This window comes from Ciconia boyciana, chromosome 3, assembly GCF_034638445.1.
Source record: "Ciconia boyciana chromosome 3, ASM3463844v1, whole genome shotgun sequence".
NCBI lineage: Eukaryota > Metazoa > Chordata > Aves > Ciconiiformes > Ciconiidae > Ciconia > Ciconia boyciana.
The window spans coordinates 72,337,132-72,362,416 of NC_132936.1; the positions used below are offsets into that span (position 1 = coordinate 72,337,132).

Genomic DNA, 25,285 nt, shown 5'->3' on the forward strand with positions numbered 1-25,285 from the left:
CAGCTTGACTCCTGCCAAACCACTTTAGAGAAGCTGACATCTCCTTTGATAAAACTGTAGGTTCACACACACTATTCTCTCAGCGCCACACGTATGTATACAACTACTGTTACTATGTGCGTATATACTCAAGTATGCATTCATAGCACAGCATCAGTATATAAACTGGGGAAAGATACCATCCTGCTTGTTTGGCAGCCTAGAGGTATCAAGATCTTCTCTTCAGTAATGCTGACATTAGCGAAGATTCTGCTCACAAACAAGCACATAAACCAGAAATACTTCTGTTGGTCTCCAGCTTAATAAGGGAACAGAAGCAGAAAATAAAACAAGCATAAAATCAGGATTTAACAAACAATAAACTTGTATTTTCAAGCTGCTGAAACTGGCACCATTTGAGCAATGGAAGAATTAGCAGGCATTTTCAGTAATCATGTTTATTTACAGGAATCATGTAAGCAGTATATTCAGCATTATTACTGAGGATTTTTGTGCAGTGCTTTCACACTGCATTTACGTAATTTATTCTGTGAAGCCACACATGAAATTCGCATCTCTATTAAGAGATTATTATATCCTATCTTAAAGACAGAGTAAATCTTCAGTCCTTTAAGATCTTTGTAAAATCATGACAGTGGTTTTCACTTTTATTTGCAAGGGAGAGCACGGATGTAACACCATTGTCCTTATAAAAGAAGTGGCTGCAGATAACAGATGCCAGAACTGTGGAAAGCGAGAGGACAAAAGACATGGCTAAAGACACCCGCAGCTTAGCAGGGGGAGCAGCTTCACTCTTTCCAATGAAAATTGTACATTTCCGGTACTTTGTAAAAGAAAAATGCATGTGAAAAGAATACATACATAATTTACCTATTAAGACAGACCATCTAGTTTGCGTGAGAGTTTTACTGGGAGCTGTGGGTTCCTGAAACTTCTACAAAAACAAGAGCTACATACATCTTGAAATACTATTGTTCCCTGGTATGAGGAATGCTGCAACAGACACAAAATACTCCCTCAGGGCAGACATGGCATGGAGAGATTTGGATCAGCGTGGTGACGCAACTATTCAAGCTGACTCTGGAGTTAAACGTGTCCAGTTGATGGTATCGCAGGCAATCGCATTTATAGGATGACATTTTTTAAACTTCTTTTCTTAAAAGGGATATAAGCAAGAACATGATAAAGCAATCAACTCCTAACCAGGAACGTGAGGGAATTTCTTTGTACTGATAAGTTATTCCTGTGCAAACTTCCTTGCGTAGGAAAGTTACTCTACAACTGTCCCCTGTCTGTGGCACCCAGCGCTGGCCCTTTCCTTCAGTAAGCACCAGCCATGAGAGAGCATCCATCGGCTCTGCTGCAGCAGGTCCCACAGCTGTGTTTTCTAGGCCAACTCTCCGTAGAGAGTTAAAGCGGTTTAAAATCTTTTCAAATTTAGGTAAACAAAAAGCAGTTAAAGTTTTATTCTATGATCTGAAATGTAAATCTCTACATAAAATAATTGTCTATCTTAGGAATAGTCTCCACATTCCTCTTTTCCGCCCCTCTAAGTTTTATTCAGCCAGTGTAACTGTTGGGAAGAGTTGTTTGACTAAAGTAAAAGTAAACAACGTTTTAAAGGGGTTAAAACATATCATTTTATTTAAACCAAGTTTGTGCTGTCAAGATACCCAAAGAACCCCCGATGAACAAGAAGTATCACTAGGAATGTTGATATTAATATTTCTGCCATAAAATTTCCTTAAAGGTTTTGTAACTGATGCACAACAGCTGCATCTATGAATACAGTGTATTTTCCTTTCAAAACAACAAAGGAACTTATGACTGCCCAGGTCACTTAGTTTGTGTACTGACAGAATGGGTTTTCAATAGTTGACCTTTGTCAGATTGGCTGACTGACAGCGATTTGGTCGGTAATTCTGTTAAAGGCAAATGTGTATTTCTTGGCCCCAGAATAAAAATGTTAATTGGTTAACAGTGTATCAGGTACTATTTCAGTTCAATACCCTTTTGTTGTTGTTGTTGCTAGAATCAAGATTATCTTGGTATTTAGCTAAATTACTAGCAATAAAATTGAAGTAAATTGAAATCAATAATTGCGTTCAGAAAATTTATACCAAAGCTATAAATAGAACCCAGTCCTATGGGCTATTTCCAACAGGGACTAAAAAATGCAGGCTACTCAAAGAAAATTTCTACCCCACTAGTAACTGGGCTATTTTTATTAATGCCCACATTTTCTTAGCACAAGGAACAAGATTCCACAACTGAACTCTTTTCAATGCCTACATTGATACATAACATAGTTTAATGTTTTCATCAGGTTGAACTCACCTGGCCTTAACAGGGCAAATTCTGATACCCTTGGGACTGAATGCCTTCAGCTCTTCAGGATGTTGCTCTTTCCAGATGTACACGCACTAAGCGGCCAGCCACTGCTGGCTAACCATGCTGGACTCGCTTCTTTGCATCTGGTAGATGAGCTAAACCAAATGGCAATGGAAAAAGCAGCTAGTTGATACGTCATGTAAAATATGTTGATCCTGTAGTTCTGTGATAGCAACCGATTGAATTAGTTCAGCAACCTTTTGAAGGACCGACTGAGTATCCTCAGGAGTACTGACACGAGACTGTAAGGCAACAGCCTCCAAGTCTCGCTGCATGATAGCAACAGCACCGGTAGCATTCTGTCTCCCGATTCTTTTGGCTGTTCTTTATTTATACAGTCAATATTTTCCCCTCGGTTGTTCTGAATTTGCGTTGTGTCACTGACAGCTGCTGCCTGCTTCCCAATAATAGCATCATGCTGACTTTGTACCTGTTAGCTGGTTTATTTGAGTTAAAAATTCCCACAAATGTGCGCATCGTCTCTGAAAACATATCAGGCAAAAGAGTTCTCAGGCTTTTTCCTACACAGCCAACTCCTAAATTGTATTATGCACTGGCATTCATCTTCCTACATCATTTCTTACATTATTAGCACATTTTCCTGTTTCACAATAGCTCTTCACACTAGTCCAGCCAGTAAAATATGACATCTGCAGTAAGTACCCATTTTACTTTCCTGCTAGTACTTAGTAACAGACTAAAACATACAAGTACACATATAATGTAATAAGTTAAAGAAACTGCATTTGAAAATTTAAGGGATTTTGTACTTCACTTATTTTGGACTACCTAGATTTCTGAGCAGAGGGAAGAACACTTAGAAGCAGTTAAATAAGAAATTCCAGAATAGACAAAGTATTTAACTTATTGCTAGAATATAATTTCCTTCAATGTGTCAGCTTGTTTTGTGGCTCTTTAAAAAGCTGGAGTGTTGCTCTGTTATGGCTAAGACTTTAAAAATAACTATAAATAAAATACTGAACTATAGCTTCTAACTGCAAACCTGAAGATAGAAACAATATGGCAAAATAGTGCTATAGCTGGTTATATTGTTGAAAATATTACCAACCTTAGACAGGTCTCTCATACATAATTATGTACTTCTGGATGGAAAAAAACTGAAAACTATCTACTCCAGTCCCTTTCTTGTGACAGGAATGGTCAGATTCTCTCCAGGCCTGTACACATCTGTCCCACTGATAGATAGTCCTGTCACATCTGGATCACAGGCACTACCACGAGTTCACGTGACGGATTTTTCCAGCCTAATGACCATTTCAGTAAACAAGCCCCTCCTTTTCTGCCTGTTTGTTGCTGGCCTGCCAGTGTGCTCTTTACCAAACTTTTTGCAAGTTGTTACCACTCCTCTACTACTAGTCTTTTAAAGAGAAATAACAATTGACCATTACTAAATGAATTGCCTTCAGTGGGAGTATGAAAGCATTTTGAGGCACCACAAATTACTGAAAAAAATGTCATTTGTTTCAAGAAAGCATTTTATCTGGATTTCAAGAATAATAAAACACCATATAATTAATTTTACATGTGAATTGACAATAACTGAGTTCGATATGGCAAACATCACCTTATCCAATTTGATGAGCACACACCACAGTCTCATGACTGGGAATCATTACATATTAGAAAACAATGACCATCACGTATATGGATGTATATAAGGAATATACGTTAGAACCATGTCGAGACTTCAGTAATTTGGGTGGGTCTTCTACACCAGCGTGATTTTGTCACTTCGCAGTCTGGTCCCATTCCCTCATTGCACACCTCTATGCCACCAGCGTCCTGATCCCTCAGGCAAACTGTTCTCGCCCATCCCTCAGCGCTTATTAGAGGATTACCTCCTGCTTGCTGATACTTTGGGGCTTTTACAACTCTTCTTTTTTTTATAGACGTATTTTGGGGTGAAAGATGTAGCCCATTCTTTAAATTGAACATGTTGGACCTTTTGCATTTTTTTCAGAGCTCGTATATTAAAATTACGTTGTTTTTCATGTGGAACTGTGAAAACCGACATGCCCAGCTGGAAAATTATGGTAAGCTTCCAGGAGAGACAAAGCCAAATATATTCTGAAGTAATCAGAAGATCTGGGATTTTAATATTTTGACTATTCTTAATTATAAATTCAAAGTCCATTAAAGTAGGTTATAAGCGGGTTGCTCCAGCTAAGACCATCCCAGATGGGGGAGTTTTCTCTTTGCTGCCAGCGTGTCGTGCAGCAGCACCGGCTGCCGGAGTGGCCACTGCCCGGCGTGGGAGCAAGGCTCACCTGGCTGCCCATGCAAGGCTCACCTGCGCCGCCCGACCCACCGCTGCCCTCCCCGCATCCCAGAGCGTCTTTCCCTTCTCTCTGAAGATCAGGTCCACTTGCCTTTCATCTCTCCAAATGCATTTCGCTTTTATTCCCTCACTCTCCTCTTCTGGTCCTTTTACACAAGGCTGCTTGGGCCATTATCACCTGGTCATTAATTGCTGCCTGAATTAACCCCTTCGTTGCTGGACGTGGCTTGTAAACTCCACTATGAAATGTAAACTTGCTTCCACTGCCTTCAAGGGCACTTCTGCATGTAAATATGAAGCTTTCCAAAATTTTCTGAAGACTATTTTCTGATTTAAGAATGCCTGTAAATTTTTTTCTGACATTTGTCTTAGAACTCCTTATACAAGCTTGTACTCATTTCAGATGTATCGCAGACTCTTTACACTTACCAATGCTTACTGAGTCACTTTTTACATGATATGGAACTCACCAATACATATTTGATTTTTAGAAATAATATTTCTCTATCATTTGGTCTCCAATTTCTTGTCTGTGACGAAATACCTCTTTTCACTAAACTGTGAATCCTGTTTCAGTTTTATTCTCTTAGATGCATAAATACCTTTTTTTTTTAATGAACTGCATTTTATCATATCTCCTGTTTATATTTCTAATTCCTCTGGGCCTACTGATGTTGATAAACACCCTCTATTTAGGATTATTTACAAATATGTGTGACAATGCTATTCAGATATTTTACAAGGGAGAGTGAAAGCAATACTAAAATTGCTAAATCCTATTCCTGCATAATTCCAATCCCCGTTCTACATGGTCTACCAAACAGGCTGGAGTTTAAGTGATGGCATTCAGACTGCACCTGAGTTGAACTGCTTTTCATATGTTTCATTGAGAAATGCATCTTGTTTCAGTGAAGCAAACTTGTAGTTCCTTTAGCAATTGTTAAATTGGAGGCTTTATTGTACTGCAGGAAGATCTGTGCTCTGTAATAATTTCATGTCAGGAAATGCAGCTGAAAAAGGAGCCCAGGAAAAGCGGTGAAGGATCAGGTCCAGGTGCTGCACAGATGTGCAGCTCGGCACCAGGACACAACCAGAGGATGCAGCGATCCAGCTGCCTTGCACTTTGCTGCATTTTTCAGCAAGTTACTTCACCTTGTTGTAGTTTCTCTGTCTGCAAAGACAGAAACAATGGGTCAGCAGTCCTTTGTCAAGCACTTTGAGATCCTGCCATGGAAAGTACTATGTCAGAGTATAGTCTTATTATTAATAATTAATAAATCACAAGTAATTATTAAGGATTTCTTTTACTGCAATTTAATATAGTCTAATTATATTTGTAGCTATTAGTAAGTTATTGTTAAAACATTTGCAAAGAAATGTGTTTATTAGAAATAAGTCAGCATTATCATTTTGTTATCATCATCAATATGACTATTCTGTGGTGGACAGCACAGTGTGTATTTTCTGTTCATCACATCATAGTAGTTTTGTATTCTGACACTTTTCTTTACAATGTTAATTTAATTTACATATGGGCAATGGTGCTAAACCTGCACTTAAGGTCTAGAGGATAGGCACCGATTAAGGGAGTACATTACCGTGGTGTTCATTAGTTAGACAGTTGCTCTCCCAGTAGGTTCTCAAAAAGTAATCAAGGTGGTTAAAAGGAAAATATTGGCAAGTGTCACACCCAAGTCCCTTGTAAACCTTTATTCTTCTCCAGGAACACAATTCCAGCTTCCCAAAGCACAGGAAGAAATGGCAGAGGCTTGGGCAGTTGCTGCAATTTTTCACTCTTATTTTTATAAAAAAAAATATGAATGCTATCAGGAGAAGGCTTTTTCTGTCTAACGTTGAATAACAAGATCACTAACCTGTGCCTAGCTGAGAAACAGCGGAGTGGTAAAACCAAAGGAAGTGTTAACTTCTGACTACAACTCTGAGACAAGCACAGTCTCATTTGTGAAATATTTATTTGAAGTGTACTGTGTTCAGAAATTTATTCTCCAAGGTAGCCCAATTTGCCACTGAAAATACGTGGTCATCTATAAGAGACTTTTCAGAACAGCTTAAGCAAGGATTTTTTTAACATTAAAAGACTGCAATTTTGGGGATGTGAAAATTACAGTCCATCTTAGAAATAAATGTCATTACAGTTCATTGTAAGCTAAAAGCAAAACTAGAAGCAAATAACATAGAATGGTATTTCCAAATTTTTCTAAAGAAAAAATTCAACAAATTATAGGGAGTCTTATATGTAACCAAATATAAAATCATAATATTCTGGTGCTTCATCTACAAAAATTTTAAAGAACTTTCTAAAGGTGGGTGGGCAACTGTAATTACCTTCCTTTTAAACAGAGAATAAAAACTTCAGTGCTTAACCTTTCCAGAACTGGAGCCTTGGACCATAGAGCAGAAAGGAACATTCTCCTACTATAAAAAAAATACATTTTTCTCTGGCAAAAAAGTAGCTTGCGAATGTATTTTGGGAATTTAACTATGACAGAGATAAAGGCCAAAGTATGTAAAAAACCCACATTCTTACACGTTCTAAAATGTAAAATAATTCTGATATTCACAGAGTTTTGCAGAATCTGATTTATACAAGTGCTAAGTCATAAAACATGTTTGTAACTAAATAGCTGGCAAACTTGCAGGATTTGGGGTGGCAAAGGGTAATATCTAGTTACTAGAGCACTGGGATTTGTAAAATGGAACAGTAAAATATTTGACATTCATGAAGTTTTCCTTTTCAAAACAGTAGTGCAAACAGTAATTGTATGTTGTGTGAACTACACCATTGATGCTGTTAAAGACTTGTGGTAATCACCACTAATTTTTTCTTCCTGTAAGAAGTGTTAATTTATTAAATTTACTAGTTTGTTTTGTTGAGTAGAGTCTTTGTGATGGTATAATTATCTTTCATTCAATACACATAGAAAAGACTTTTAAAATCCTCTTTCATTTAGAAACTATAAACCAAATTTCTTTATCGTATGGAGGAGACACAGGATTCTCAGCTGCCAGCGAAAGCTGCACTTCCTCCAATCTTCTGGGTTTAATAACATACTGAATGGAGATCCTTTGGTGAAGTGTTTCATCTAGGCGAACTCACCGAGACACCAGCCACAAGTCAAAAGCGACGTCTTTATGCTCTTGCTTCTCCCCACCTTCTCCCACCACTGGAACGGGAAGGGTTGGGAATTCTTCCAGGGGGAAAAGTGACTTTTCTTCATGATAACTCTTTTTCATGGAAAAGGCCACCTTCTGAACATTTTGCAGTTTTCCAAATAGATTAATCAGTATCTTAGCTGTGTCCTTGGACACTCATCTCCTGCGATGGCCAAGCAGTGGAGGGCAGGCAGGGACCAGAAGCCTTGCTGGGGAGTCAAACCACAGCACCCTGCCATCACGAGGTAAAACTGTAGCTTAGTCACCTGTTGGGTCTTAATGGGCAAAAGGCTTCTGACCATGGCAGTGAGAAATGGGGGGGGTTCCCATTGATTTCTGACTTTCTCAAAATGAAGCAGCGGTGCCATTATAGTAAGCAAGAAGCTGAAAAGTGCTAGGTGAGAGAAATAGAATTATTTGTCTTAGGAATTCCTACATTTCAAAAACTTACATTTCAAACCAACTTCTTCTTCCCCCATTTTGACAGTATTGCTGAAGTCTGCCAGAGGCAGGAAAGCAGATTATTTTAGTTTTGGTTGTATCTGTTTTTCAGACTCAGTTTGTGTCCCTGAAGAGTTTCAGAGGATATTCACCCTCATAACTCCAACTGATCTTTAACAGCCATTCTGGGTTCTCTGCACATCCAAAAATCAGATATTAAAGCTCTTCCGATATGTAGAACGCATGTACATAAACACAGTGGAAGAACTTCAAAAAGACCGCACGCCTAGTCTCCTGCTGCTGTGACATGCTGGGAGTAGTGCGGTTCGTGCAAACAGATTTGACTCAAGACAGACCCTGTGAGAGGTGGACAAGGAAGCAAACAGCACTTGCCAAACAGTAGTCCGGTGGCATGCACCACTGCTAGAAGGCACTAGCAACCTCAGTGATGCACACAAAGCAAGAGAGCCCCTGCACAACAAAACGCTGTTTTGAATAGTTTTTCCCACCCTATGTCACCTTGCTTCCTCCCACTCTTCCTCCTTCACTTGGACATGTGAGTGCTGATTTTCTCATACCTTTCCTGGGTTTTCACCTTACTGCACCCAACAGCCTCAGCCTCAGTCTCCCTCCCTTGGCTTCCCCCCGTCCTTCATCCCGGCCTATGACTAGGAAGCTCCGAACTGCTCCCATCCTCACCACTACCCACTGCTCACTTCCCAAGCTTCAGCTTTCCCAAACCTTCATCCCCACATCCCTACCCAGCTACTCACACCTCTCCCTTCTTTTTTTCCCTTGCAGCCCACCTTTCCTGCATCTCTCCCATGAAACTTCCTTTCTCTTCGCTTCCCAGTGAAACCTGCCATAACTAGCTCCTTCCTGAGTCTGTCTCTCTTCTCTTGTGGCTTTGAGCCAGACCACTCCTTCCACTCCCACTTGTCTCTAGAGAAAAGAGCACTGGGAGCAGAGAGATGTGTCAACCTTTGCTCTGGCCCAGAGCAGCCAGGAACACTCATTATAAAGAAGGCCATTTTTTACTCTGGCCTGAATTGCTCCAAATTGCCAGATTTTTATTTATGGATATAGGCAAATGATGGGCTTTCCATTAGTCTTGTTCTTAGGAAGGACTGAAGCATTTTGGCTTGAATTTTCAAATGAATAAATTCTGTCAGCTGGCATGGAAGACGTCACTGCCACTGTAAATAAAAGCAAAGCATCACATTGCATTACAGGCAATGATATTAGTGCTACAGATACATATATAAACTGAACTCCCAAACCAGCCAAGAATTTCTTAGGAAAACCACAGAGAGAACATCTTTGGAGAAATACAACCTCTTCTTTGACTTTCAGGCCAGGAAACCACTATGAAGGACTATATTAGAAGTATTTGAAAGCACACTGCTTAAGAATAAAAAAGCTGTTGTAAAAAGCTGTTATCTTAACTGGGGGGATTTTGGATACCTGTCACTTGCTGGCATTGCCATTGCCATTGCCATTCATAGAGCTTCGTGAGACTGGAAGGAAGCTTACCTACCTTGATTTGAAAACCAGCTGTGCAGCAGTCCTTGGGCACTTCATCAGCCCTTCCTCCTGCTCCAGCTTCCCTTTTTCCCTCTACACCATGGGTAGATTTCTGAGGGCAACTAGCTCTTCTTGTTTCTATCCTGAAGCTCATCCACAAGTCAGGAGAAGTTTATAAAGCCTTGCAGTTAAGATTTATCACCAGAGAATTAGTCTGCGCAACTCTGAACCCATGACATTGTTTTCTGTTTAGGTCATTAGTCTAAATCCATCTCCGTTTAGTGGTTGCTTTTCAAATATTTATTCTTTTTTGATTCCTATGCTCTCCATGACCTGCTATCTTGACGTCTTGAGACGAATAGTTGCTAATAGTAAAAAGGGGAAGTCATCTTCAAGCATATCTTTAGCCACTTGAATCACTCCATTTTAGCTCTGTCACTTTGTGAGATGCATCTCAAATACTCTCTGTCCTCACTTCCTTCCACAAACCATCAGGCAGCTAAATGTCATCAATACATGCTCAGGTTTGGATCCCTGAATGTTATATGAGCCACACTACTTCTCCATTCCTGCTGGACACTCCCCAACACTGTCGTCTATCCTCTGTTCTACTGTTCTCAATCTGTATTCTCAAAGGCAGCCAGACCTAGCTAGCAGTGTCACATGCTGAAATGACACCACAGAAGTATTATTCTAAGTGTCTGTAATACCAAATAATGTCAAAATGATTAGACATTGATATTATTGTGATAATCTCAGCACTAGTCTAGGACTTTTTTGCGCAGCCTGGCTTGGACTGATCTCCAAGGAAAGCTCTAAGGGACTTCTACGCCATAACCTGCACGATTCCTTCATCTACACTGATGGCCATAGTACTTCTGCTATAAAAATGATGGCAGTCTGCTTCACAAACATCTGCACTTGCACCTGTCTGGTTTGATTGCTGCCATCATTTTACCCTGCTGTATTCCTTCTTCTTGCAGCTCCACCTCCCCCATCACGAACCAGCCGTACCACATATGACCACTGTCCCCTTGTGGTCAAATGCCTGACATAGGCTTGCTATTTCATAGGATCCCTTTCGGCTGACGAAAACCTTTCTGCTCTTTGTCCTCCCCACACAAGAGCATACTTACTGCCCCCACCCCAGCAGCTCCAGAAAACCACCTAAAAGGGGTATGAAGCATCTTCAAGTGTCTGCAGCAGTCTAAAAGACTCTGCAGTCTTACACAAAAAAGTGAACTGTATCTTGGTGTCTGCTGAACTCCGCGCAACGCTGCAAAGGGCTGATCACACCCTGGCTAGAGGTGAGGTGAACAGCGCAGGAGGATGCTGCCAGGGCTGAGGGACAGAAAGTGGCAGCGGAGCAAGAGCGTGGACAGATTTCTCCAGCAGCCCTACACAACCCAGCTGACACTGGGGCTCCCTGCAGGGGATGGACTTGAAACCTCGTTGGATGAAGAACAGGGCTGGCCACAGAGATTTTGCTGCAGATAAGTAAGTGACCTGTGAAAGATCAAGGTAAGAAAGACATTATTAATGACAGCAAATTTAACAGAGCATGTGGAGACTAAGAAAAACCAACAAATTACTTCAAAGTGTCCTGGGTTTGGGGGGGATACAGTTAATTTTCTTCCTAGTAGCTGGTATAGTGCTGTGTTTTGGATTTAGCATGAGAACAATGTGATAACACACTGATGTTTTAGTTGTTGCTAAGCAGTGCTTACACTGGTCCAGGACTTTTCAGCTTCCCATGCTCTGCCAGGTGCACAAGAAGCTGGGAGGGGGCACAGCCAAACTGGCCAAAGGGATATTCCATACCATACAATGTCATGCTCAGTAAATGACAAAAAGCTGGGGGAGTTGGCCGGGGGGCAGCGATCGCTGCTCGGGGACTGGCTGGGGATCGGTCGGCGAGTGGTGAGGGGTTGCCTCACTTGGGTTTTTTTCCTGGGTTTTGTTCCTCTCTCTCTCTCATTGTTTTCCTTTTCATTACAATTTATTATTATTACTATATTTTATTTCAATTATTAAATTGTTCTTATCTCAACCCACGAGTTTTCTTACTTTTGCCCTTCAGATTCTCTCCCCCATCCCACCGAGGGGGAGGGTGAACGAGCAGCTGTGTGGGGCTTGGTTGCCGGCTGGGGTTAAACCACAACAAAAGAAAGGTCTGAGAGCTGCCTGCCAGTACTGTATTTCTGCTTGTCCTTTAGGATGCCTATTGGGCTAATTGTGAGTCTCTGAGCACCCCTAAGGGCAAGAAGCCAGGCAAAGAGGCTGCCCATAGAAATTTATACTGCTACTTTATAATTTATACTGCATATTTTCACACTGTTACTGAAGTATGAAGGATATACAGAAGAAATGCTTTGAAACGTTTGTCTTAGTGCTTCTTACTTCTTCACTGTGCCAGCTTGAGCCCAAGAAGAGTCTGGCCATCAGCCAAAGTGCAGGTTACAGACTGCAGATGCTCCCCATCAGGACCAGAGGTGGCTCTTCGATCTGCCCAGATTTACAACCCCATTTGCAAGGCTCTCCTTAACGCCCTGCCGCATCCCGCAGTGCCGCTGTGGTCGTGCTCTTCCTCACAGTACGAAAACATGCCCAGAAGGGGAAAGGGCTGAGTCAGCTCTGCTGGCATGTTGCTGCCTTCATAGCAAACACTGGGGAAGGTCTTCCAGCATCCCACAGCTACCACCACATATTTGTTTTGCAATCAGAGCTCCAGCGCAGAGCCTGACGAGCAGTACAGCATCGCAGCTGGCCAGGGTCATGGCTGAGGAGAGGACTTGGCAGCCGATGGGGAGACAGACGGCACGCACCAGCGTGAGCAGACCCAGACAGGCTGCCCAGACCCGGGCAGCCCTTCGTGGTGGGCTCTGCTGCCCGCAGGGCGGCTTGCACGGCACGGACAGAGGTTGGCTACCCCGCCTGGCAGGAACAATTGCCCCCGGCAGGCAGTGGCCTGATTTTGGAAGGGGAAGCTAATTCATTCTTTTAGAATTAATTCAGGCCTCTTAATCAGCGCCCTAAAGAGCATTTGTCACTACTGAGGTGTGGTAACAAGAATATTTTGTAGATCAAGGCTCTTTTTTCAGATTGAATTGCATACAGTGGCCAATTTAAAAATAATATTAATAGTAAATTGAATGTTTGGTTTATAACCAAGCACACATCTTCCCCACTCAACACACCAACATTCCATTCCAAAAAAAAACAGCCCAAATCATCATTTTATAAAAACACCTGTGCACATATACATATCCAGGGGTCTAACCTATTCAGCTCTCAGCTCGGATACCCTTCCTGCCCTCTAGTCCCATCCCCAGCATTACCAAAAGCCATCTGACAGTTGGTTTCTCTACCTAGGACTACTTGGAAGTTAACAGTTTGGAACCCATTTGCTCACACTGCAATCTTCTTTTTCTTGTTTCTCGTACTTACCAAAAGTGTAAGTAATCACAGGGAAAAAAATAAGAAAACATACCTCAACTGCTTATTTATTGCCTTCTGAAAAGAAGTGTTCTTCTCTGTTTCATGGCTCATTAGCTGACACTAAAACTGTCAGAACAGTCATCTATTTTGTTCAAGCAAATTGCCCTGTTTTGTAGATCTTTTATTTCTGACTCAGTTATTCTTGACTAATTATGAGTACAGTCTAATAAATTCATCCTCCTTTTCTTCTAGGAAAAAAAGCATTGCGATAGAGGATTCTTACTTGTTTTGACAGAAGAACAAAGCAATCTGAAATCTTCCATTTGAAAAGGATTCTGTTTGAACATTCTTTCCAATTTCTTTTCTGGCAAATTATCATTTTTTCTATTTCCCACATAGTTAACTAATTTTGTTTTCTGTGCCTCAGTAATACCAGAGATCCCTTTTCTCTAAATTCATAGAGAATTTCACTTCACCTTGTCCCATTCCTCCCCCTTTTTCTCATTGATGGTCAAGAGAAATGGTCAGCATCTGTAGTCTTAAAAAAATACTTCTATTTCATATGAAAAAGTTTGGGAGAATACATGATCCAGTAGTCTTTTTCTCTAGAAATGTGCCTGATTCCCCACCCGCTTTTTTTTATTTAAAATCTATTATGACTTGTGTCATCCATATTTCCCCTCCCCTGCACCATCATAATGTGCAAAATAATCCAGTAACTGAACAGCCCTAGAAAATGTGGATGATGCACACATCATCCACAGAAAGAATATGTGGAAAAGCAAGCAGACTGCTTTATACAGTAATAATAAACTCCAGAGCAACATAAGTCGAAGGGTAATTTAATGTGAGCTGTCTTTATGCTTCCTAATTCTAATTCAGCAAAGCATTTAAATGCTTGTGCACTTAATTTCTTTCAGGAATCATGGTTCTACTGCATTAATTCCTGTGTTTCGAAGAATGCGTTATCAACAACATGCTGTATAGACAAAAATTCAGTTGCATATCTTTTAATACACTCATAATGTTACAACACTCATTTTTCTGTTTGCATTGTGATGTTATTAGTACAATGTTTATGGCATGTAAATTATTTCATTTCAATATCTACAATTGCAACATTTTAGTTTTAACATTGCCTTTTTTTAACATTGCCAATCTGAAATAATGAAGTTGTCTTCATTAGGGTTGGTTCAGCTATTATTTGGGGAAAAAAAATCTAGCCCTGTAACTGTTTCATTCTGTGATTTCACACATATTACTTCTTTTTTTAATTTGTATTCTGTTGATAAATCAAGAATTCTTTACCACAATAAAAGAGTAATTATGAACAGATAGCAAACTCTTAATCCCTTACCTTTTATTAATGCAAACAAACCTAGTAAAAATAAGCTACTGAAAGATGGGTGTCTGCTGACACAGCCTTAATACACACTTTCAGGTTTCCATCAGATGCGTCTTGTGTTGAATACATCTTGATTTAAAAAAGAAGAAAATATTTGAAACAAATGTTGAAAACATTCATAAGCCTGGCTTGTTTTTTTTTTTTTTCCAAAAGGAAGAGTAAGTTCAATGCTGTATGAAACAAACCTTAAAAAAAGATTGCAAGTCAGTTTAAACTTTGTTCAGGGGTTAATTAAATTACATGGGTCAAAAATAACTTCTTTGCTTTTTTTTTTTTTTTTGTATTTGCTTTGGCTAAATGAACAAAGATGTCAGTACTCTTCTAAAAGTAAAGCAAATACAGGGAATATTAATAGTCAGCTAAGAGGTCATATTCCTTGATGAACTTTAACATTAATATTTCCAAAACTATAGATCCACTGTGTAAAAAAGAAAAGAGGCATTAGAAAACCCTTATTCTACTTTCTGTTGGCTTAACACACAAGACAGTAATCAAACTTTGCTACCAACTTCATGTGAAAACCTGCCTTCCCTGAAGTAATTCGGAGAACTTTGCTGGTGGCTTCTGTGGGGCTGGAACTTCACTGCTGGTGTCATGGCTGGTCACGGGGCTGCAGGATATAGGACTGCTGAGCATGACAGGAGATTTTAAGTCTCCTGGTAGACATTAGGAAATCATCTCACAACCATAAAATATAGCCAAATATGCATACTGTATGATTGGCACTCTCAGAGACTATTTCTTAAAGTTATGAATGTATTATCTGGGCTGAGTGGACCTAATTTTGTAATGCAGTTTATTTAACTTGCAAAATATGGAAAAAAAATGCTTTGTATAATATTTATTAATGTGGATGACAAAACCAGGTTTTGTTGTTTAGTAATAACTCAAGCAGAAGAGAAGTGTCTATAGAACCAGCAAAACACAAGCTGAAACTAATTGTATTCTCTCACAAAGAATTAGAAAATTATTACATCCTTTTCCACCCTCTAAATTCCCAACCAACATATCATGCCTAAAAGATTTACATTTCAATCTTTTATTTTACTTTGAAATTGTGCTCCTTTCCTAAGTTTAAGTCTATATAATTTAATATTAACTTTTTCCTTTATCCCATTTATTAAACTTTACCCGAAAAACAATGTTACATTATAAAACAAGAAAGGGAATTGATTTTAATCCAGGTAGCCACAGGAGCATAAGAATATATGATTTACCATATCTCCTCAAATGGCTGATTTTGCAAAAGCTTGGGTGTTTTTTGGTTTTTTACTAACGAGTCGCTGAGAAATGATTCTTCGGAGGCAAGTGAAATAAAAGCAACCTATAATGCTTTGAGTCCCTAGCCAGATACCAAAATTACCACACTTACTTGGAAAAGTCTCATTTTTCTTAAAATAGTGTGCTCAGTTTTAGTGAGTGGGTTTTCATTTTCTGAGATACTGTAGAAAGTCCGTAATGGTCAGACATAAATAGGTAAGTCTTCTTTACTGTTCTACACATCCATATAAAATACATAATGGGAAGAGACAACTAAAAAAACCAGAATCATGTTTGAGTGTGCTACTAGAACAGATGTATTGTTCAAATTTCTCTAAAAAAAATCGTGACATTTAACAACATTCAGAAAGGGTGATAGACAAGCAGATTTTACGATTAAGAGGTGATTTTGGACACCTCATCATTGCTTTTCTGAAAATAAAGACTTCAGTAATTCAACTATTTTCTGTAATCGATAAGCATTTTAAAATAACTTTTTTATTAACTCAGAAGAACTGCCACTTATTTGGCCTATGGATTAACTGCCCAAGGAATACAGCAGCTAGAAGAAAAATTTTCAAGGCACCATGACCAAGGGCAACATGCAATTTTACCAAATATATCTACAATAGGTGCACGACTGGACCCTGTGAAAGAGCCTTTGCTGAAAAAGCGTAACTTTTTGTTTTGGCACAAGAGCAGACTAAGGAAAACAACAGAAGAAAAAAATCCATTGTTCCAAAATTGTGATAGTCCTCTAACTTCCAGGTAACTGTCTTGAAGCTAAAGTCCTTATGCGTAAAAAATGCAGAGAGAGGTCCCATTTTGCAAGAGGAACAGCAGCGGACAACCCTCACTTTATTTCATCCCTGTCACCCAGAGGTAAAGCACAAGGAATGTCACTGAAGCTGACATTCATTAGCAAGTACTTCCCAAAACTGTGAACTGACCTTGGGCGGCCCATGCCTTCAATGCCTCTGCAATGAAACTAGACGGCTATACATTGTTCACATATTGCCTATCATTTTCATAACTGAAGTATTATGCTGCCCAGGGATTTTTCTGTTTGCTGTTTGTAGGCTGCTGGCTTTACACTATCCATTCGGCTCAGCCTCCCTCCTGAAACACTAAAAACCAGCCCAAGTCGGTATCCAAGTCGGTAGAGTAGGGAACAGAAATAAATATGTTTTCTATGCATGTCTAGTAGGTAGGGAAGCACAAAAGGAAATTTTACTTTGTTCTGTCTCCTTACAAAACATGTGTTTCAGTGAAGAAGCTGTATGTTTTTTTGTGAGTGTTCCTCTGGTGCCCTTGCCACATCTTTGAGGCAGACACAGGGGAAGTAGTGGTGCTGATGAGAGTGAATCAACCCTTCAAGACGTGTAATGATTTCATAGTCAGGAAGAGCCAGGCTGGCAATGTTGAGGCCCAGCATCCGCGAGACCACCTCTCGAAAGTCTGCCAGCTGCAAGAGCAAACAAAAAGGTATTACTAATAAATTAAATACCAAGCAAAGGAGATGCCTGCAAAAACATATACATATGTACATACATACAAAACCAAGCATTTGTATTACCAGTGCAAAATATAGGAATTTCTGCTGTTGCTCAATACAGAGAGCTGAAGAGGATGGAAACAGCCTTTTGGGGCATACCTCAAACAACAAACCAAGTAAACAGCGGAGGTGCGAACACAAAACACAGTTTCAAGTGTTCTTTAGTATCCTTCACAGGCATATCTTCCCAGCTGACTCAACAGCGAAAACTGAGGAAAAGACAGGAAGAGGAGTTGTACTTGACCTGGATGACTGCAAACTGTACAAACAACTGGCAACTCTGGTGGGCACATCCCACAGCATGGGCTAAGGTGCTGGTCCTGACCTCAAGCTCCTGACCACTGCCTGCCACTGCTCCCCTCCACCCTACAGTTTCATATGGAAACCACAGCGGAAAGGAGGAAGTTAAGAGAAAGGTGGAGGTTTGGCACATCCTTCGGTCTGACTTTGACTGGAATCAGGTTGCAGGCAAAATTCAAGATGCGGTCTGGGAAACGCTCGTTTTTCTTCTGTGTGTAGCTGCTGAAAATATATCATAGGAAGGGCACTTGGCAAAGTAATTAAAGAAACCAGCTTTCTCTCTGCAGTTCCAAATGGACAGACATCCACAAATAATTGTCATCACTAATGACCCCGCCAGCAACTAGATTAAAAACTTATGATCAGATTAACATGAATGCTGATTTACTCTTCTCAACTCACAATATGGATCATTGTAAGTCAAACTTCAATGCCTCTTCAATGGATAATGCATTACACAGCCCAAATGACAAATGCCTTAATATCTCTTATCATCAACACACAGTTAAGAGGAAAACATTTCTATTTGAGGAAATATTCTTGTCTTGTTATCTATTTGAACGTCAAGATCCCCATTCCCAAGCATGACACAGACTCAAAATGTCACAGAAACATCAAAACCATCAAGAAGCCGTCACGCTCTGGTGTAGCAGCACCCTCACTCCACCAATCATGCTGACGGCTGATGGTAAAGAGGAGATAAACACACTCCTGAAATGGAGATAAAAGCACTCCTGAAATATGTGTCCATCCCCAAGAATACTGTGCAGAGTTCTAAAGCAGTTACAACATCTGTGAGGCAAGCTGCAAAAACCCTGAAAACAAGGTCTCAGTTCCAAGACTTTGCCAAAGACAGTTTGTTTCATCCCAGTCCAAACCCTAAGGAGATGCCATCAGTTCAGAAAAACAAATATGGAAACCAAGACAGTATAGGGCAGAAGGATTTGAGAATTCAGTCCCAGCTATCTGTCTTACCAAGGCAGTGCAATGGCTTGGATGAAACGTTGGAACAATGTAACACCCAAAACCCCCAAGTTCCCCTATATTCTCTTCAACACCATGTCGGGAGGTCACTGATGTGGGGCTTTGGCAGTGTGCTAGGCAAGTACAATTTAGCAGAAGCTAAGGATTTTTTTAAACATCTGCATCACAGACAGAACAAGCAGGCAGCACAGCTGGAATCTGTTTCCATATGGACTTTATATTAAAAGATCAAGGCAGCCCTCTGCAAAGATCCAGTCTTTGGATGAATTAAACCCCCACAAGACATCTATACAGCAAACCCAACTGATCCCCTGGGAGCACATTAGGGTCTGCACTTTGCACCAAATTTCTTGCTCTCATATCTTTGCTATTGCAAGCTGTTCAACTTAATTACGGCAACTATGAGTAGACCAAATTGCACTACAACCATGTATCAAATGCAATCAAATTAGATTTACTGCACTGACACAGATTATTGATCCAGCAGAATTTTGCCAGAGGGAATAGATACAAATTAAAACCTATACACAACCATCTCACTCTGTTTCTGATGGGAAAAGCAGGTCATAGCTATACTGAATGGACAATAAATATGTTAAGAATTCAATAACTTTCATCAGCAAATAACCGAAACTGGAAAGCACACAGAACCCTTAAATGAATCCTTTAAGCCATTCATTTATGTGCATTTTAAATTGAGGGTTTTTTTTCCACTTTAATGGAATAACACTTAGACAAAAAGAACTTTTCCGATTATTACATTGTAGCATATAAAGTACAGTGCAGACAAAGCTGTAGTTCAGTGAAAATGCAGAAGAAGGGTTGACTACAAAGAGAAATTCTCTACAAAAACTGACAAAGAGAACCATCGCTCTTGGATGCAAAAATGCCCCACCAGGGGACATCAATCTGAATTTTAAAAACTCCAAACAAAAGCAACAATGCATGCTGGACAATCTTTAAAATGCTATCGCATGTCTCACGTGGAGCAAGATGCATGTTTACACTCTTAAGTGGATACAGTGCTGTAAGCACATCATGAACAACTTTTAAAAATCTTGCACTAAAACATTTAAGACCTAGAAAAAAAATTAGATGAGAAATGTATTTCAGCTTTAAAAACAATGCAACAGCAGTATTAACACAACAGTTCTGCTGAAATACTACAAGCTAGTAGAAGTACCACCTAACTCTCTGTTTAAGGCTTTCTTTAATAGCAGTTAATATTTCTAAGATAGTCACAATTTGAAGTAAAGGAGAGAAATAATAAAAGACAAACATCACTAAAGACTCAAAACCAAAGGTTTGCTACAGCAGTAAGCACTCATGATAAATTTTCTTTGTACCTTCCATCCAGTGAGTAAAATTATCTGAAGTAAAAGAGAGGAATTGAATGCAATTTAGAGCATTAACCCAAGATATTAGGAGGGGGGAGCAGAAGTAAAAAACAGACACTACATTTTGTTTTCACCCTGTACCTACAGGAAAGTAGAAGGGGTCTTATTCCAATAGAAAGGAGGAAAAAAAAAAAGGGAAACTCAGACCAGAAAAAATCCTTATAACAAAACCATCAAAAACTCAACCAAAACATTGACATTTATATTCTTACCCCAAGTACTACTGCAAATAAGGACTTGAGTTAAATTGATATAAAAATAAAATATATTCAGATTTTAATCTGTAGCTGACTGCAGTGGTCACATACTGATGTTATCAGTCCCTGAGAACACCCTTTTGTCATCAGTCATTATGCATACCTTTCATTTAGTCTTATTAAAATGAAAGTCGGCTATGCTGATATTTATTTATATTCAGAAATATGCAATAATGATACATGAAGTCAGAAAGGTTTTCTGTTCACCCTGTAGACAGAGGAAATCCAGTATGGGTGTCAATAAACTTACACTTACTCTTGTAAAATTTCAATACATCCAAATAATTCCCCACTATATATCCATTCTAGTAATCTCTACTTTTCTGACTCTTCACATATAGCTTCACCTCTCTGGTTTTCACTCTGCAGTATGATTTAATAATGCTTTGAACACCATTTTTTTAAATGGTTTTATATGTCTACCCAAGAATATGCACCCTTTGCTGTTATTCACTACAGTCACCAGAGCTGACTGTTAATCCTAAAGCAGACTGGCAGTCTTATTTCACCCTTCTTACAGGGCTTCAATTCTAACAATTTGGATACTTTGATTCTCTGCATTCTCTAAAAAAACCAACCAAACAAAAAAAACAAAAACCAAAACCAAAATACAGAAATGCCAAAGCTAATTTTTCCTCTTAAACTCAGTAGGAATTACTAGTCTAAAGAGCAAATAACAACCAGAAACACTGTGTTAAATCCCAATTATGAGTCAATTTTAAATTATTTCAATCCAATCTTAATTTCTGACTTCACTTAGGTATGTTCTGCCTTTCTTTATGATCACAAGACAAATTAATGTCTTAACCAGTTGGCAGTAGTTCAATTTTGACAGCATGTAAAATAGTCACGCAATATTACGATATTATTTAACATTACACATAGTGATATCCATGGAAAGCAGACTATACCTGAAAAAAACATGCAAATGTATGTACAAGCAGTCAACCTGGCCACATCAACAGGTAACGGCAACTCCATCAGGTAACGGCAATTTCAGTTTCTGTATGTGTACACACACAGATGACATGGCTGTGCTTATATTCAGATTAAATATATACACACATGCTCAGAGAAGCATTTAACATCTTCATTCACTACCTTTTACAGAGAGTGAGGGAAGTCTGGTCTTGTTTAGCTTCCCCAAGAAGGAATAATGAGTAAGACCAAAGCACATGAAGAACTACACAGGGTGGGATAAGGAAAGAATTCTCCTTGGGTAATGGTTTGGGAGAAGTCAGGAAAAAAAACTCATGTATTAATTAGTAAGAGAGAGAGTTTAGAACAAATTCTCTGATTTAGCAACAGTATCTTTATTTTAAGGGCAGATTTTAGCTAAGTAAACTGTTAAGATACAGCATAGTATGCTAGGAATATTACTGGCAATTCTCATACTCTTAAAATGCCATTACTGCTAACCACCACTGCACAAGTACCAGGCATCAGTTCTGCAAACAGCTTTGCTCCCAGTTTAGCAGTATAGTTCCACCTGCAGATATTTGAAATGTTCCTGTGATGCAGATGATTGTGGATGCTGGCGAAATACAAGTTGACATTTTTCTTTCACTAACCCAGAAAGCTTGAGAACTAGTGCTATGCTGTGCTTGAGCATTCTGCACTTGGTAGAAGAACCCATGTTCTTCAAATTTGGCCAAAGAACACTGCAACAGTATTCAAATAGCTTGAAATGCCTTGGGTTCAGTCAGTAAAAATTCAACATTTGTGTGTTTTTAGCAAGTACTCAATGTATGACTCCATGGAATAATTTCCTGAATATAATTCATACCTTCTTCTGTGAGCAGGATGCTTCGTTTCCTCATGAGCATTTGAAGAAATTAAATTTTCCTGCCAAATTTCTAACCTTCATTGTAAAACAAAACAGTGCTAAAGCTTTCCAGGAAGAAGGATCCCCAGCTTGTTTTTTTCTCCATGTGAGCAAAACAATACTTTTCTAGACTCATTTTTTGAAATGCATTCTTAAATTTCACCCAGAGTCATTGCTAAGGCCAACAATAAAAATTTTAGCTGTAAAAAACTAACAAAGTTCCAAGCAGTTGGAATAAGGAATTTAAAATTACACATTTTTTACTTTAGAGAAGTATCCCATTAGTTTTCAACAATTATGCCATCTATAATATTGCTACAAAACACAATATGCAGGGCAATTACACACATACTTCACAATTTTTTTAAATTGGAATGGAACACATTACTAATGTGTTTCCTACAAACTCCTTATGCCCTCCCCAAAGTCAGTTACCACAAAAATTTTTCTTACCTAAACTTTAATAAAGTTGTATGTCACAAATCGATCCAAAAGAGTTACATTCAATATTAAGTCTGGTTTGTTTTATTTTTGGTTTGGTTTTTTTTTTTTTAATTTTCTGATCTTTTCCAACATTCTTTGAATTTATGGCCTATACATGGTAACATGCAAGTAACTTTTATACCTAAGATATATGGAAAAAACATACTTTAAAAAGATACTAGGATTTTAAAGCATTTTTATATTTCTCCAAAAGGTGATATAATATTTTGCACTAAACAAAGAAAACTATGCCTGTATTTATTATTCATTCTGTTGCATATATAACTTGAAGAATAGGTTTGCCTCTCAGAATCACAACTGCCACTCTGGCTCACAAGTGTGAGCTAAAATTTCCTTGTTTAATAATGTTCACAAAAGTTTTCAGCACAGCTGGAGAGCTGGTCCACCTATACCACATTCTTACATTCTAAGTGACAGCTAGCACTTGTCAAATAGCTATAAACCTACCTGTCTCTCTCTTTTTGCTAATTCTGCAAGGGTTGTTTTAAGCACCTTCATCTCATTGGTAACTGCTTCTAACATATTTTTGCTTTTTTCTTTATCTTCAGTAGCTTTATGCTCCTTTAAAAGAAGTTCTGATTTGACAGAGGTAAGTTGTTTCTCAGCCTTTTCTTTCATTTTTTCCAATTTGCCTTGAGACTTATTGAGTTCTTCTATTGTTCTGCTCTGCTCCAAAGTTTTGATCTGCAATAGCATAATGTTAAATTTGTCACTCTTTTTCATCTAACAGGAACAAATAATAAAGATAATCAGGAGTAATCATAAGTAAGCACTTTAATGTGGTTTCTTACGGGTTCTTGAAATCACATATACATATGAACTGAAAAGTTATTAAAGGAGATTAGCCAATTTCAACTCAGTTAACAAAAAGATTTTTGTTTCAAAGACAGTTAATTCTCTATAGGTTCTGTGAAAAGAGGTAACTGGACAGACAAAAACCCACAGTGAGAGTTCACTCTCTGCTAGCCCCTGGAAAAATAGTATGAAAAAGAGTTGCCAAATGTTTTGCTGGTAAAAATCTTCCAGTTGGAACATGCACCTACTTATCTATTTCACTCCATCAGCCACAAGACAAAAACTCACATAAAATCAATCTTTCTTTCTTCCAGTGGTGGCAAGCTATCAATGACTGCAAACTACTTGTTTTCACCTGAGTCAAAGCAGGTAATTTATTACTGCTGCAATGTAATAAAACACAGGACCAATGAAAATTTAGTTTCTTGCCTGGTTTATGCAGAAAAAAACCTTTTTCTACCCCATACCTATCAGAATAGATCTTCTGTGAGCAATGTATGGGAAAATATAAGATTACAGCCATATCGACAGGAAAGAAAGGGCTGCATATATCGTATTTTCCTTACACTAGCCTGAAAATTTACATTGTGTACATTTACAGATGCTACTTAGTATATCAAGACAAATTGCAAAATACCCAAAACATTGTAATATTATATTTGCTTTGCCCACCTAGATAGATTTGAGCAGTTCTCCGTGAACACGTTTATTGTAAATGAACTCCAGCTGTATCCAACTGGAAGAGAAAAATGGATGGATGCACAAATGTAACCTTTTAACTCACCTTAAGTTCATTGGTTTCAGACAGCTTGGCTTTGAGATCAGTATTCGTTTCCCTTGCCAAATCAAGCTGCTTTTGTAACCTCTCTATCATCTTATGTAACTTTCTGACAGCGAGATTGGCCTCGTCCCTCTCCACAGCTAAGGCGGTCCTCACTTGCTTCTCTTCTTCCAGCTGGGTTATTTTCTGCCGCAGAAGGTTCACGTGCAGCTCTTTGCTTTCAAGTTTTTCTTTCTGAGTTTTCAACTAGTTTTCCAAACACAAGGATATTTGAAAAAATATATGTGAAAGACAATGGTACTACACAGATTGTTTTGCAAATTTAATCCCCATGTTGCATATTTAACCTGAACTCCTATTCCCCTCTTGAAAACTCTGTAAAGCAGTATAAACATATATATGCTAACTTGACAATTCTTATATTACCTCTTCATTGTACTTCTCCACCCCTGAATTTGTGCACTACCTTTTAGAATGAATGTACATATAGACTGCAGCCTATTTGAACATAAATACTTGTGCATCATTCACAACATCTGAGATTGTCTGAAGTATAAGACACTAGTCAAATGCAAGAGGTAAAAGAGATTCATTAAGGAGGCAGTGGTTTCAGTGATAGTAAAGATATTTCCATCTTTAATCATTTAATTAAGGCTCGTGTGCAAGAAGGAGAATCAACATAGAGAAATAAGAAAACTTTCACCCACTGCTCCAATACAAGGTCCAGCAGCTTAGTTTTGTAATTTTGGTGCTCAGGGAGCTACCTGTTCTCAGTTTACCTGAGCTGAGCTGCTAGGCTTTACTCTGGAACATCTGAGGAGTATTAACATACATACGAGAGTCCCTGCTAGAGAGGCAGTTGCTTCCAGAAAAAAAACACAGTGTTGTTTTAAACCTTAAACAGACCTAATTCTAAGCTCTAAACCATTCTGATAAACCTAAAATGAAAAGATTT

The 25,285-nt window shown here is 38.9% G+C and overlaps 1 protein-coding gene across 3 annotated transcripts in view; it reads right to left on the reverse strand.

The window, feature by feature from the left end:
* Positions 1-14,311: 14,311 nt before the first annotated feature.
* LOC140649224 (coiled-coil domain-containing protein 170-like) overlaps positions 14,312-25,285 on the reverse strand; it is a 67,347-nt gene continuing 56,373 nt past the window's right edge. For 2 of the 3 annotated variants that reach the window (XM_072856089.1, XM_072856091.1), the window contains 3 exons: positions 24,334-24,576; positions 23,202-23,438; positions 14,314-17,397 (listed from right to left, as the gene is read on the reverse strand). In XM_072856089.1, the coding sequence (XP_072712190.1) occupies positions 17,197-17,397; positions 23,202-23,438; positions 24,334-24,576 (681 nt within the window). In that variant the 3' untranslated portion in view covers positions 14,314-17,196. Of the gene's footprint in view, positions 17,398-23,201; positions 23,439-24,333; positions 24,577-25,285 lie in introns of all 3 variants that reach the window. The other variant, XM_072856092.1, reaches the window with a different exon arrangement.